The following is a 16,521-nucleotide window of genomic DNA, read 5'->3' on the forward strand; positions in this document are numbered from 1 at the left end:
TCCATATCTTGTCCTATAAACTAATGTGCTGCATAATTTTCGATAGCCAGAAATAGTTTGTCATGAGATAAATGTTGACATACTTATTACGAACAAACAATCGTTTGTACTGGCTACTGACATAAACGCAATGCAATTCATAAAATAAACCGAGAAAAGTACACGTGCTTGAGATGGTAATTCTAAAGTCTAGACAATAGTCTGCTTATTGTCTCGTTGCATTGCAGTTATACTTTATGTATAGTAGTTAATAAAAACCATATAGTTGAGCGTTATTTTTATATTTGAAATCTAGATTTACAAAAATATTATCTTTTAAACCTACATAACTTTAGATCGTAACACATAGGCTGGATTAGGAACAGGCAGTTTACATTTTTTGTAGAAACTGTACGTATTTGCCAATAATTACGGCCTAGTATTTTCGGGATTCTTTTAGTTGGTATCAGCCAGAGGCTTTTAACATCCACAAGCAGCCTTAAGCTAAAATGGCACCGGCCAATTGACCTGACAGATGATGGTTGAGCCACTAACGGCTTCTAAAAACCCGCATTTCCTAGTAAAGATTGCCGGCCGACATCTCTAGAGGAGACGAGACAGGATGCGAGTTCAGCGCCCCGGTGCCGTCCCTAACGATCCGTTGTACAGCTTGTAAACCTACACTGTGTTAACATAAATTGTGGTTTTAACGCGCCCACTGTTTGCATGATTCCAATATACCACTACGCAAATTATTTTTCTTAACCGTGCTACTGTAGGCACATAAATATTAATTTAAAAGTAATAAATTAGATAACCCTGCAAATTGACGCAAAATTAACGACAGGAATCTCGATTGTGATAAAATTAATGTAAAAACGAAGGAATTCGTGTTTTATATTGATTTTATGTGCTGTTTATTCAATATCCCTTACGTAATAGAATTGATTTGAATGTATAATGCGCCGGACCTTTCACAAAGAATTTGACAGAATAACAATAAAAAATATCAAAAGCGTGTGCGACTTTTTTATTAATTGTATATATCTTTATAATATCTGTGATATTACCTACTTTTTATGCCTGTTGTCTACGGAAACTACCCTTTGCCCTATTCGATCCCCTTACACTTGTAACATATAAATAGCGGTCGTTGCCTTATTGCATAAGTCATACATGGCTATTCACGCGACAGGGCGGATGATGCTCACCGATAAGTGGGGCTCTAGGCCCTCCAAGTTTGATCTAAGAGAGAGCAGTGGCCGAGATCACGTTCAATTAGGGTCATTGTAAGCGAGTGTCGTACGGACGCTCGAGGCACATCTTCACACGTAGCACTGAACAAACTGCATCTTCACGCTTACACGCTATATTGATATCCGTCACAGAAAGTGATCGGTTAGATCTATTGAAATTGGGTTAAACCCAAAGATTGCTAAGAAAACAAAATTCACTGTGTTAATTGTTGTTTGTCTTCGGATTGTTGTAATACTTACGTATTAATATTTTCAATCAATATTTTAATTTTTTTTAAAGCTTATTTTAAATTATTTTAATATGAAGTATTCTTATCAAGGCATAGTGTTGCAATATTTACGTAATAAATTACAGACGCTGTAACTATTTCAGGCGTCAAATTTCTAGAATCAGAGGCATATTTTCTAGTTATATTATAATTACATTGGAATGTTGAAATGAAGTTACGCATACGGTTTTATATTGGGTGCACCCAGGAATGTTGTTTTAACCAATAAAATCGGTCCACCCCGTCGCCAAAGAAATTATAGCTTCCCTTCCTTAAGTGTAGAGGAAAAACGCATAGCACGCGCAGACAAGCGATTAGCTACCCTGGCGCCGCTGATGTATTAGCTCGCTACACGGATGTTTTGCGGTAATATTAATATCAACCGCGATCCACGATGTCGACTAGAAGTTTCTAATGCCTGTTTTTTTATCACATAATTAATTTATAATGAGACTTGGAAGTTGTTCTTGCATGATTATTCAAAAGCAGCGTTTATGAATGTTGCAGGCCGCTATTAGCGCCTATGACTTAACTGTAGGAATGTTTTCCCACAAATTTCATCATGTCTATACCTATGAATATAATATGAAAATCGGCTATTCCTTTTAAAATCAGAAGATATGTTTTGAATATTTTGAGATTTTCATAGTGTACATCGGGTGATATAATAGCAACAATGTAATTCCTTAACATTGTTTGAAGTTAGTATCTTATAGTATTAGTATTAAAAGTAATATAATATAATCAAATTGGCTGCCTTATAATTGGAAATGTATAATATAACGACGCTGACGCTTAATTAAGATAAAGACACTTAATTTAATTATTTTATAGGATGGCATTAATATATCTAATTGTCATTACTTTCACACACGATCCCAGTGGCGCCAATGACTACAGCCTACGATTATTTTTAGATTAGAAATGGCTTAACCGCTTTACGTAATTGAACGAGTCGCATGCGCAGCTAGATCCAGAGTATTTGCTTCTAAATATAGGCACAGAGGTAGCGTGCAATTATACCTTATTATCGCATGCTTCCAGTGGAAGGCCGCGTCTTGCCACAGTTATTAGTTGTTGCAGTTTCTTTAGAAAGTGTCCAGATGTGTCGAAACTGAAACAAGCACGTTGTCAACTGCAACTGACCTGAGATTCCAGTCAATTTAACGATTGTTTTCGCATAGCGCGCGTGCCTTAGGTAAAACCCCTAGTCTTATCTGTGCAATGTTTATTTTGTTTTAGGTATAATGGGACAGGCAAGGCTGTCGTGGTCACTTAATATGTAGTGTAAGACAACTATCCAAACACATAGCATTTGTCAAAATATGATTCCAGTTTTTATTATAGAGTAGCTTTTATCCTTGAGGGAGGCCTTTGTCCAGCAGTGGACGGCTAAATAACAACAACAACTTTTAACGTAATAAAACGTTCAAATCAAAACATATCGTAATTTGTATCGTATTGATAAAAACTAAAAAAGGTCCTTCTATTTTTTAAACTAAGTATCCTTTTTCTCAAAAAACATTTTTTAAACTCTTTACATTCAATAAAAATGTTACGTCAAATTTACAAAACCCATATGGAAAAATATTTTTGGTACATTCTCAGAAGCTGCAAGTGATGGCACTTTCAATTATCACTGCACCTCACTATGCGCCCACGCAAATTATTATCGATTAATTTTTAATGAAATGTTTTCACTGTGCGGTTTTATGAATACTTTCTCTTGTTCCCAGTTTTAATTTTTTGCTTTGATATAATATCTATCTGCGCTACAATCTCCAATGCGCCTGTCATTCACGGCATTTTCACTGTCTTCTAATGTCATGTTATGTTAGTTGCTAATCCTAATTACGTATTGGAATTAAATCGTATCTGACGTTGCACTGCCAATTAATGAACTTATAATCGTCGTCAGCTTAAAAATAATGTAAAAAACCCTCGGCATTTGACGCACGTCTCGTGCAGGTCGGATCCTGGTACCGCGAATGTCCATCGCGGAGGAGTGATGTAAAAGGCTTTCAGTGAATTGGCCGGCTCGTAAATTTCCGCTGGCCTAGATTTGATTATTAGAAACGTCGACGAACGAACAGAGAAAATAATATTTTTTGCTACCTGCCAATTTATTGGTAATGAAGCGTAGCATGCGCGAGATGCGAATGCGACATACGTAAGTGAGAGTTTTGCAAAACCGAAACTGGTATATGTAGCGAGCACTCGCGCGTGAGTAATTGTTATTGCTTAGATATTGGTAATTGACGTGTCCGGTATGCCGTCTGAGCTATCAACAAGTGCAAGTGGTGTGGTGCTCTATTGTACCATTCGAAACTCAACTCTCATGTCCCCTGCGCGGATAAAATGTTTCGTAAAATGGACTGCTCTATAAATATTAACTTCTAAATGTGATGTATTTATTGGTTTTCTCATCTGTATAATCCTATTAAAATCAGAACTCTACTTAATAGATTTCTTGCGTTCATAATAATGTATAATAAAAATATCTACCTAAAGAAAATAATAAAGCATAAATATGGACCCCTTTTTAAAAATTTATGACAAGAACAATTGATAGATACTAATACTACTTAGTAACTTATTTTCAATTTTACAAAATCCGTTATTTATTGCCATTTGGTTGAAAGTAATGAGCCAATACTTCCATCAAATAATCGACTAATTAAAATATTCAGAATTAAAAAATGTCAATCACTATTAAGACAAAAAAATACAGCGACATTGAAATGGTAAAGCTTACGCGTTTATTACGTGTTCCTACGTCACGTATGATACCATATTCGCGGCTTTGGTGTCCCATGGCAGGCCGCAGAGCTAGGTCGTTCATCGACCCGCCACCTCGACTCCGCGGCTCGTGATTGTTTATACACCTTTATTATCCAAACAGTGTTCAGCTACTCCGTGACATACCTTTGTAATCATTATCAAATGTAGGTTAAGGCTCTTCATTCGTATAATCACCTCAGTGCGCTCTTTTTTGTCGCTCTCTTTGTTATGCCTGAAATGGGTTTTGTACAGAGCTTTTGTGTTTTTTTAATGTAGTTCGCCAGAGTAAAGTAAAAAGTCCTGCCTTTATGTAAACATATATATTAAAGGACACCTACCTACTTAAAAGCCTGCTTTTTGAGAAAACTGTCCATTTGTCTAGAAATTATTTCAACACGATCAAATACAAAAACTAAAAATTATTACAGAATTAATTTTCTGTGCAAATAAATAAATTTCTATTTGGAATTTATCTAGATATATCTAGTGACGTAAAAAGAGGCCATAGTAATGTTGCTCTTCAAAGGAAGTCCGGGACCGACATTATACCGATAACACTTCTTTCTCTAATTATAAAGCTATTATCACAGAGCAGATAGATATATCAGATAATGTACCTATATGAAACGACACGCCGACAATAATGTGTAGTTTTCAATCTCGGGGTATTTGAATTCCATCGATTTTCCTCATTTAGGTTAATGAGTTCTGTTATCAATGCATAAATTAAAATCACACACATCTAACGCATCGCGTACAAATTTTCAATTTTTGAATAGGTACGTATCTTTATGTACAAACAATTAATTTCCGTTAAACATATTCCTTACCGAGTAATTAACACTAATGAAGATTAGGTCTACCTATACGACGAGCGCTAACCGCAAGGTAAACTAGAATTATTTCAAATAAACTTTTATATTTATTTTTAGATTAAAAGCTAAACGCGCGGTCAATCCGTGTTTTATGTAACAGCGTCGATCGGGTGCAACAAACTATTCATTAGCCGTTTATTCTTAGCGCAGATAGCTTCAATGTGTGCTATAATTGTCTATTTTCTCTCCTATCTATCTCCTAAGGGCATTGCGATATACTTTGTTTATCGCTAAGGTGCATTTTGTACTTTTTAGTCGTTTTGAGCGCTGGAAAATGCGAATCGCAGGACATGCGCAGGCGCCGACCAGTCGCGACGCAACTTTCTACGTTCGCGTCTAGAACGCGCTTAAACCGTAATCAGCAGATTGACGTACTTCGAGAATGTTGAGACAGGCAAATTGAGTTGCATATTATGCCGTTATTAATTTTCATTGCACATTATATTTAAATGTTTTCATTAGCTGATAACGTTGCATTTCCAACGGCGCGTTTGCTTTCCGCTTGACGCCGATTTATTTGCATACCTACCTATTATTGTTGCGACATTTTATACGCCATGTTATGCATGTAGTAGTTGCACTTGTAAGGTTGTTCTGTTAAATTGATAAGAGGAAAAACCTAGCATGTGAAAATGTCGTATAAAATTTCCCAAATGGTATCGAGTTACTTTAACGCATTCGCTGAACAGGATAATTATTTAAATAAAGATAATATATCTTTATTACCTTCTAATAATTATTATTAATGTTTGGTTTATGTAGGCTTGTTACTTGGTTTTAAATAATAAAATAATATCTACCTAATCGTGAATACTGTAGTAGGTCTGCAGTAGTTACCTAATAAATGATTCATACATATTATAACGCCAACCACCTAAATTGATTTTTATGCGGTGTTATTCCTCATGAAATTCATGGTTAATCTCCGATATGGAAACAAAATTAATCGATTACCGCTTCGTCAGTAGCCAGCTTTACTTAGTACACAGTAATCTTACATAATAAGAATATGTTTTTAAGTAAAATGCATATATACATAATTTAATTCAAATTATAAAGAAATGGTTCTTATTCGTAAGCTTTTTTTATAATGGTACATTTCCTTGATGTTATGTAAATGAATATTGAAATGCTTTTAAATTCTTGTAATAAATAACGCTAATACACATGTTATGTATTGGCGACTTACTGTCTGTACATATTAAATACAATTGAGTTCATCGTATTGGTATGTTCTTTAATAGCTTCCAAGTACGTTGTAAATATTGAACAGTTTCATTTATACCGTAATTATAAAATTTTTCATACTAAAATTTCCTCCTAACGCTTAACCTGGTTCCATTGCAGTCTTTGTTTTGTAAAGGGTACTTCATGCTGCTAGGTGTGGTGGAGCGAGGTGAATGCACCCTTTACTCTTTGTTCCGATATCGACGTTCCCTCTTCCCTTTTCGGCACCCCTATGTTATGTCGCCGTTTGGCTTTTATGTTCTTTATCTGATTGGTGTATAGGTTTTATGAATTGATACGTAAAATATTAAACTGCTATGGATATAAAAGTTGACATCTAAAAACAATAGTGGTTAAATATTACGACAAGCGATAGGTATCTATAAAAATATTCAACACCATCTATTAAAATAAGTTTAGTATTTTTCTATTATTTATTTCCATTGTTGGTACTTGGTACTTTATAGGTATCGCTATTGTCTTACGAAACGCCTGCACCGAAGCGCGAGTAAGCTCCACCAGGAAGTAAATGACAAACAAAAAAACAATCAATAATATTTTCTTATCTTCGGTAGATAGTGATACCACTTATTAAAGGTATATGTGCGATTAATGTTGAGAAAAAGTGAGCGTCGTGTATTGGTCGGTGAGGCGCCGAGTCGTGGCGCCAATGTCTCGGCGTTGACTGTTTCCACGAAATTACTGTGCTAGCATTGGCTGACATAAATATGCACTGACAACCACTCAAAACATCGTTGTTGTGCTGACAAGTAATTTCTATCAGCCAATTATGTTTAACAGCACCCTTTGTGTTGCACTCTCGATGCACATACAATGCCTGCCCAATATGGCACGGTCAAGTTCACGTATGATTATTGCCAAATTAATTTCCGATAACTCGAACTTGAGCAGTTTAATCAGCTATATGCGTTTAGGATTTTCCTTATGCGTAAAAATATGGCCATGGTTTTAAGAAGTAACTTGACGTGGGTTTCAAAGAACTACTTAACATTGATCCTTGTCCGTAAGTTTACCTACCGTATTCGAAGAAACTGGTGTTTGAATATGTATCATATTATGTTATTACTTAAACACGAAGTTTTTAATATCTATAATTTATAGCACATATTTATTTGTAATATTTATACCAAAATTAAATGATTTAACAGAATACACAAGATCCAGATCAGATATCGATACATACCTCCAAAATAACTATATTATTTAAATTAAACACTCAATAATAATTTTTATCAAAATTGCTTGCACTGCATTTGGTTTTCAACTGGTTTTCAACTGTTTTCAACTGGTACAAAGATACCAATAACAATTGAACATATTTGGTCCGTTAACCTTACTTGACCCCAAAACTTGTTAAATCTGTTGACCTGTTTTTATTATTTTACAATAAAATGACGTGACCTTTGTAATATAATATCTATAAAAAAAATCTAAGAAATGATAATTATATGTATCATAGATGAAATAATTGCGTAGTTAGGTAAGCTGTAAGTATTCGATGAACAATCTTAAATTTATTTATGACGTTACCCATCACGGTAATTGCCGTAATAATGTATAGAAACTACGAATTATAATTTATAATAAATTAAATGGAATCGAGAGAAAAATGTGGAATTTTTCCATCAATGAAGAATATTCTGTAATTTTATGGCACGATTCTAAGATTATTGGAAAATTCTATTGTTCGATTTCAAGGTTTATATAACTTGGTATAAAAGTTACCATAGGCTGTAAGTCGTAGTACCTATAAGCAGCCTACGGCTTTATTACGGTGCGATACCGGGCAAAAATATCTTTATCCTTAATCCAAGTTTCTGTAGCATATACTGATATACCTACAGCAAATCACAGTCTCTCTAGTATTTTTTTTAAATATGTACTAACAAATATATCTTTCGAAATATAAATTATAATTTATAGTCCTTTCCACCTAAGATGATTCCTGTGACACATCGATTTTTGACACGTGTAGAGATGTCGGTTACTGAAATCGTATCAATTGTTTCCGATAATCGATAATATTCTATATGGAAATGAAATCGATTTGAATAAAGTACCAAAATTAGTTTTTTCGGCAATTCGCCAACAATTAACTAAGGAAACTTAGCAAACAACAGCAACAAAAAGTCAACAATAACAATTAGTAACAATAACAGAATACCACGTAAAGTATCAATATAAAAATGCAACTTTTATACAAGGCTGACGCACTCGTACAGACGATTGACTCGATTGACAAACGATCACAAGATGGGCGCCGATTATATAATTTTCCAACTCTATGATTTTTCAACGATCCATTTCATGTACACGAATTGCGTAGGTATTATATTTTTGTGTTATTTTATTTTATTTTTCATTATATTAAACTAAACAATACTGGTTTTGATTTATAAGCTTAAGATGTTTCATTTTTATATTTTTGGTAATAATGCCGCCATAAAATAAAAATATTATGCACTACAATTATTTTGACTTTTTAAACATAAAATTCGTAATTCGGAACACGATGAAGTGTCACAGGAATCATCATAGGTGAAAAGGACTATAGTTCAACGAACATTTACGTAATTTATTCTGACATAGAAGAATAATAGGCAATTAATGTATTTTCATTTTCAAATTAATTATGTCAACCCAAAAAAAGAGAATATATAATATCAATTCAATAACACCATGACGTATAATTTTTTGGTAGTGCATTTTCCTGCCGGCGGGCCACCCCAAAGTTCCGCTTAACAGAAAGTTGTTCTTCGAAACGCTTTTGCTCGTTATCACATCTCTGAGGCCGTACGGTGACGTCGTTGTCGTCACTGATATTACAAATTGTGTTGTGTGTATCTACGCGTGACGCTAGTTCCGTTGTCCAAAGGTTCTAGTCAAGTTCTAGTCAACGAAATAGTATTACGACAATCATCGCCAAGACAAAGTATAAGTAACAAACTTTTATTTTTCCTATACAGCCTCACAGTAAGGAGTTAACCTAGGTGACGGATATTATTTCACGAAGGTTATCTGCCAACACTTGATCTGATTCCATCCGAACGACGATATTAAATTTGATCAAGTGCCTCCTTTCAGTTAGAATTCATGTGTTAAAAGTCTTTGTCTTATGCTATAATGAAAAAATGACTATCCTTTGTACTTAAGGTTTGCTCTATAAAACAATTTCCAAAATATATTTTAAAGCATTTAAGTGCAGTGAATACTTAATTAAGACAATTATATCTATCAAAGTACGTGAACGTACGTTTATCATAAACGTACGTAGTTTTTGTTTTACGTCAGCTTAATCCATTCACGATGTATTTAGGTAAAGCTAATAATACATAGGCAATTCTTTTTGATATTATTTTGAATCCGAATTGGATAATGAACTTATCATGTACAATGATAATTTGTTTCGATAATGATTAAAATACGAGAATCGAACGTGTAACAAATTATCCCACACTTATTAGCTGTTACGACATCCTACAATTTATCTTATTAGAAGCAAAATGAGTACGTAATTGGACAATCGCTTAAGTTTTTGTTATTGAAATTATACATTATGCCTTCAATCATAATAGTTGGATGTTCCTATAAGGTTCATTAAGTGTTCGGATAATTAGTATCTGATTTGTCTGTGCCAGTTACGAGTTGTGCATCCTAAGGTGCCCCGGCGCCAATCCTAACTGTTGAATGGCATTCGTGCATAAAGTTAGGTCTTATTTCTACACTACGTAATTCTTGTTATTCCGTTCTTAATTGCTGTTAAAGCTTATTGAAGCTGATTCTTAGATACATGCACTTAAACCAACCGTTTTCTGATTAGATATTATCGTCGAGCATTCTTTGCACTTATTTAAACGCTCTTATTGTGAACAAAGCATTATAAATATTATTTCTGAAGGCAAAAGTAATTGCAGTGTTAATTATTGGCTGGGCATTGCCATTACAGATAGGTTAAAGAAAGAGGTGCATAAATTTATTGAATTGCGCTTTCATCTCGACAGCGACTTGATGGACTGCCCTGACACCAATAGGGCCTACACAAAGAAACCTAACTGTTTGTGACGGGATGACCTAACTCGGACTGAGATGTCTTATTATCTACTCCTCTTAAGAAGTGTAACTTATTTAATTTACATAGAGAGTGCGTAGAATACAAAATTCTATTAATCGTTCAGTAGCAATAAACGACGTCCGCGGTTGACGATTGTTTTACTAATTTTGCTTTGTGGTTGTTACGTCTGTAATGCAGATCATGAATTGGTGTACTTGCATATTTTATGCAAATATAGAAAATTTGTGCATAACGTAACATAGCAACACTTCTGGTATATTTTTAACTCTGCGCGTATTTACATTGTTTAAAAATTAAGTATATTACTTTCTAGTATTTGCTTTTTTTAGCTTCTGTTCCTCACGTCTATCTTAACTAAACAAATATAAGTTTAAAACATGAGTTAAAATATTTCGAAGCGCTTAATAGGTTACCAATACCGTTACATAATTCGCCCGAGGAGTGCATCAGATGGAAGTTGATGTATGATCAGAAAAGATGGTCGTAAGGTAGCGGGGCGTGCGCGAGCTGCGGCGGTGCGCGTGCGACTCTCACCGTCTTATCTCTCGCGACCTCCGCCGCGACCGGACGCGCACGAAAACCGCGCTCAGCGCCGCTCACACTCGCGTCGCAACGCGCTATGTCGCCCTTTAGACGACTAACTAGTGTATTTGAATATTTAAACTTGTTTTCTTTTAAAAGTGTGGGATGTAGCCCGGAAGAACAACAGTGAATTGTAATAAATATTTTGTGACAAATAATCGAGACTATTTTAACGAATAGGGAGAGTAATTTCTTTAATATTTAACCCGACGATGGTGTCCGAAGGGGCTCTGCCCGTTGTATGGTGTATGCGTGATAACCAACTTGTACCTCACCAGGTATCCGGTGTTAAATTACAAGGTGTTGTCACCGGGGCACACATAGCTGCCGTTACAGACTTTTTACGCATGGTAGCTGGTACCCCTATTATTTTACCCCATACGAGTTTGCCGGAAAATATAGACAATGATGTTAATCAAGAAAAGGAAAACACTACTAGACAACGAAAATTATCTATGCAAGTGGAAGTGCCTTGTGTTTTTCTATCTGAAAGTGCATTACAGAAGGCAAAAAGCCGACATAATTCTTTAGAAGAAAAAAAGGTAATATTTGATAATTCAAATATGAATGATGCGTGTTGGAAAAAAGATAATATGTCATTTATGAATTCAACAAATAATATGTTGTGTAACAAAGCTATGATGGAAAAAGATTGTTTAAAAAGGCCTAGTTATTCCGAATCAGAGACAGAAAACATAACTCAAAGAATTACTAGAATAATAGATCTAGATAATTTAAATAACGATAAATGTAATAACGACAAGGATGTGGAGCCTACTCAAAGGATAACGAGGATAATCGAATTTAAAGATAATCATTTACCTTTACCAGTATCCAAAGACATGGAAAATGAAGTGCCACAGAAAATAACTAGAATAATAGAATTTAATGATAGTAATTTATTTTCAACGAATAATGAAGATACTGACGATGGAAATAACGACCAAAAAATAACGAAATCTACAGATTCTGCTTATCCTAGTATGGCTAAAATAATAGAGATGGAAAATGAAAAATCAAATGAAAGGAGAATTTCATTGACCAGCGAGCGCGAAATTAGTTGCGGGCTTGATAATTGCCATGAAGATATAGCAATGACAAAATTCAGGCCTCTGCAAAGAAGTAGGTTTAGTGTAGATTCCTCGTGCTCCGAAAACTCTTACGCAAATATCGAAACAATAAATAAGAGTTTGCAGGATGATAAAAAAGAGGATAATTTAGAACCTATAAATGCGGATCCTCTGTTAGCTACAAAACCAATCATTCGTTCTCGTTTTCGAAGAAAAAAAACTTCGGTTTGTTCCATCGGGTCTTCGGACTGTGATGATGAAGTAGATGTAATATTTAAATCTAAGCCGAAATCTAGTCAGTGGGTGAGTCTGGATTGGATTCCACCTCATAAAGAAGAACCAGTGATAACGCATGTCTGTGATAAAAACGATTTCATATCGAAATGGATTGCGGAACAAAATTCCCAAAGTTCAGGGATTATGCCTGATGAAAGAAGAAGAAGCCTGCCTCCTAAATCTAATGAAATTTATTTACAAAACATGAGAAGATTTAGCGATGGTTTGCAAATTTGTAAAGAGGATGCGGCCAGCGATTCACCTGCTACAGTGAAATGGAAATGGCATGATATTGTTAAACGACATCTACAGCTCTTAACAAATGATAAAGGTTTTAGACGACAAAGGGGAAGTTGGGTGCGAACAGCTCGAAGATTGTCTCATTCAAACGTAAATAATAGTTTGGATACCTTGCCATTGGATACTTATATGAAGCTGAACACAATGCCGTAAGTAGTTTTTTATCAGTACAATTAACAAACAGTTGTTTTTAATACCTTAAACCAAAGAAATTATAAACAACTGTTGATAGAATCGTTTCTAACCATCTGCGCCGGTCTACTTAACTAAGCGTGACTTGTCCGAAACTGGTTATCATCTTTTACTGACGCTCCTACGACTCGTGCTAATCAATTCCGATTTCCAACGTCGTCTAACTTTAAAACTCTTTACTTAACGTGCATTGACATAAAAAATGCACAGGTATTCTCATGTCTTTGTTAATTAGAGGTCGGTGGTAGGTACGATTTGTTTAAATAACTGCTAGCAAGTTTTCTAAAAAATATTGAAGGCTCCATAGTTCGTTTTAATAAATCTCTATAACATATGAGGTTTTATGCTTTTAAAAAGCTTATTGAGGAGTGTGTGTTACGAGAGCAAGTCTAAATCACGCACTTCCGCAAGGCCGTCTGATTAGAATGCAGGGAGCTCGCGTCCAAGGCTACGTCTGTGCGTTCGGTCGCTGCACCGGCTAACGTCTTCCTCCCGACAGTTTGGCGATTGGAAGTCAACTCAGGAAGTGAACCACGAAGGTGACACTAACGAAAACTGTATCTGACCCATCGGAAGCGTTTGTGCTTGGAATTCAACACATCCTTTGTTCGTGATTAAATTTTATAGGTTTCCTTAATTCCTGTTCGGAATAATTAGGAAACATCCGACGCATCGCCTTCTGGTATTTTCCAGACATTGATACACATAGTAATCAGATACTATAACAATGTAGTAGGTATTAGCTACGTACCGTGAGTTTAACCACGAAAGCACGCGGGAAGTACCAGTGGTTATTGAGGCAAGGTATACGGACGTGCTGGTATCGGATTCACTGATCAGCCTTGAGGGTTACCTACCGACTCTAGTTGCACAATCTTTGCGTTCTTGTTTTCCTTTATTTATTTTTAGCAATTGCATCTTTAAGATCGTGATTACTGGATAAAGCAAATCATTATTCCATTTCAGTGGAATCGGTAATATTAATAAAAATCCTAAAACAAAAACGTTACAAATACCAGCGTACAATACTGTTATAGCAATTTAATACTGTTATACTTTTGTTTTCTTAAAGTAACTAATGAACCTTTAACAAAAAAATTAGTAAATATTAAACGTGAGAAGATTTTCTTAAAAGAATTTTGTTTTGAGTCAGAGAAGTTTCGCAAACACTTTTGTTTGTGAATCGACAACATACGGTCTATTGTGCTATATGTGTAAGACGGGTACAAAGATAACACATCGCCATTTCAAGCACAATCTTATTACTTTTTAGTTAAAATGTAGAAAATGCTGATTAAGGATGTACTGCAAATAGGTAAAATAAATTGTTGATATACTAGTATTTCTCTTATCACATTATCACTTAAACACAACACAAATTAGTTGATACATTATGATTTTATCATTTGATTGTTTTTTATAAATGTGAATTTCAGTTTCCTATCAATATTTACTTGAAAACATCGTGTATTTTGCATTTATCTAAATCATTAAATTGAAAGTGTTGTGAATGTTATTATTCAAGTGATTTAAAACGTTCAAAAGTGTTCTAGTTTACTATGATACCAATTGATGTGCAATGTCGTAATGCCATGACGCTGTCTATAGTAATTTGTGATACAAATCATGGATACTTTGGTATTCGAGACTGAAAGAAAACGCGTATGGAATAAAAAGTAAACACAACTCTTGCTCTTACGTCCTTGTTCTTCCATAGAATTAACTAAATTCATAATAATATTATGGCAGCAATTCATCCAGTTCACTTTCACCGTATCAAATTATTATTTGAGTACTAACGCCTCGCAAATTCACAATGCTGACGTTTTTTATGAACTCGACGAGTCACTTTCTAGATCATATACTTTTATTTTTCAATTTCTTATTATCTATCTATTACGTATATTTTGAGTGTAATCTTTTAAGGGTTCTCATTTAAATGTTACAATTAAAACTGGTATTTCTGTGTTCAAAAACACGTGTTAGAAATTTACTTGCTCTTATCACAACGGTTCGTGGAGATCGTCTCTTGCGAAAGAACAATGCAACAGGTTTTATGATTTGTTTTTGCTTTTTTACACAGCAACCAGCGCTGGCCAAGAAATACTACGAGCCTTTATCGATAATATAATCGCCGTTTTGTTGAAATTTCTTCGTTTTATTCGTTTAAGGGCTGATTTTTCAATCCTTGTTTCGAATAAATTATAAAACTACCATTTTAAAAACGTATTCTAATTGCCCGTATTTGACAGTTTACGTGACATTTTAATATAATCGTGTAATACCTTATTGGACGGATAAGTTTTATCCAAGCATTGAAAAATCGGCCCTAAGATTATTTAAATGTTTATTTCAATTTTGATTATGTAAACTTTCTTTCTAATAATATATTTTTCCGAATTAAGTGCCTACAGAGACACTTAATTCGGTAAAATATATTAGAAGGCATTGTTATGGATATTTGACATTGACATTTTTAGTCTATGGATACTTCAAAGTCTCTGATTGACAAGTTAAATACGATTCATCGGAAAATAAATATGTAGTTATTAACTTGAATTTTGATTCATGGCAAGGACTTTGCTTGAATATCTTTTTATTTCATTGTTGGAAAAGTATACTTGTAAAAATTGAATATTATGCTGTTAGTTTCTGATTAACATTGAGTATACGTTTTTTATAAATATTTCTTTTCGTGTCCACTACATAACACTAGACATCGTATGACTAGCTATGACTAAAGCTATGAGCGAGATTATTTTTACAATATTTTACGCATATTCATATTTCATACTATGTAAAATATAGTTGGCTAAAACTTGGTGTACCTACCCCTTATCACACATAAATAATTTATTAGAATTGAGCGTAGTTAGAAGTTATTTTATAGCTAGATGGAAAATATTTTTACGATTTATTTAAATTTTAATCATCCAGGAATCAGGATACAATTCCGGCCTCCATATCTATTTACGCAAACACGCTTTTTTTATTAATATATCTTACAAAATATAAGTTTGTTACTTCGAGCATGGCCGTAGCTTTTCGCAGTACATAATATCTGTTGTTTCGCACTACGCATCATCAGACCATTCTTGAACAAATGGCACTCATATTTTACGACTCATTGTGAACTTCGCTAATTGTCACATGTCGATTGCTACATTACCAAAATAATAATAATCTATGTACTTTGTATTTTGTTTTCCTGTTTACTGATCTATATAGATAGATCCATTGTCAGTAAATAATTATAAAAAGTATGTTAGCTGCGGAAAATTATTAGTCATTTTTATACTTTCCTTTGCAACCAAACCAATTGTAATCAGACATTGTTGTGACTATCCGAGTAATAAAATTTTTATTTTATTACCTACTTGTCTACCATAAATGTACCTATGACACAATATTTCCCTTAACCATATCTCCTGATTGTATGATGTATCAATTTCAATATTTACCTTTCTTTATACATATAAGTTTAATTACTTATTACACAAGTCATTTATTTTCTTGGGTTGAAATAAAAATACAAAATCTTTAGTAAATTTTATTCTTGGTAACATTATCATTTTGCACATTGTCCCAGAGTAGTGTGTAGTGGTGTCGGTAGACCTAATA

At 34.2% G+C, this 16,521-nt stretch overlaps 1 protein-coding gene across 2 annotated transcripts in view; it reads left to right on the forward strand.

Annotated features, from left to right (window-relative positions):
* Src42A (Tyrosine-protein kinase Src42A) overlaps nt 1-16,521 on the forward strand; it is a 48,188-nt gene that overhangs the window by 10,939 nt on the left and 20,728 nt on the right. The window contains exon 1 of one of the 2 annotated variants that reach the window (XM_090111236.1): nt 11,022-12,857. The exons of the other annotated variant lie outside the window; for it this stretch is intronic. Within the exon in view, the coding sequence (XP_089967362.1) occupies nt 11,275-12,857 (1,583 nt within the window). The 5' untranslated portion in view covers nt 11,022-11,274. Of the gene's footprint in view, nt 1-11,021; nt 12,858-16,521 lie in introns of those variants that run through there. 2 annotated transcript variants of the gene reach the window in all.

Source organism: Colias eurytheme, chromosome 16 (genome assembly GCF_061535395.1).
Source record: "Colias eurytheme isolate Ceu_HAF_F1 chromosome 16, ilColEury1 Martin Lab GWU primary, whole genome shotgun sequence".
Classification (NCBI taxonomy): domain Eukaryota; kingdom Metazoa; phylum Arthropoda; class Insecta; order Lepidoptera; family Pieridae; genus Colias; species Colias eurytheme.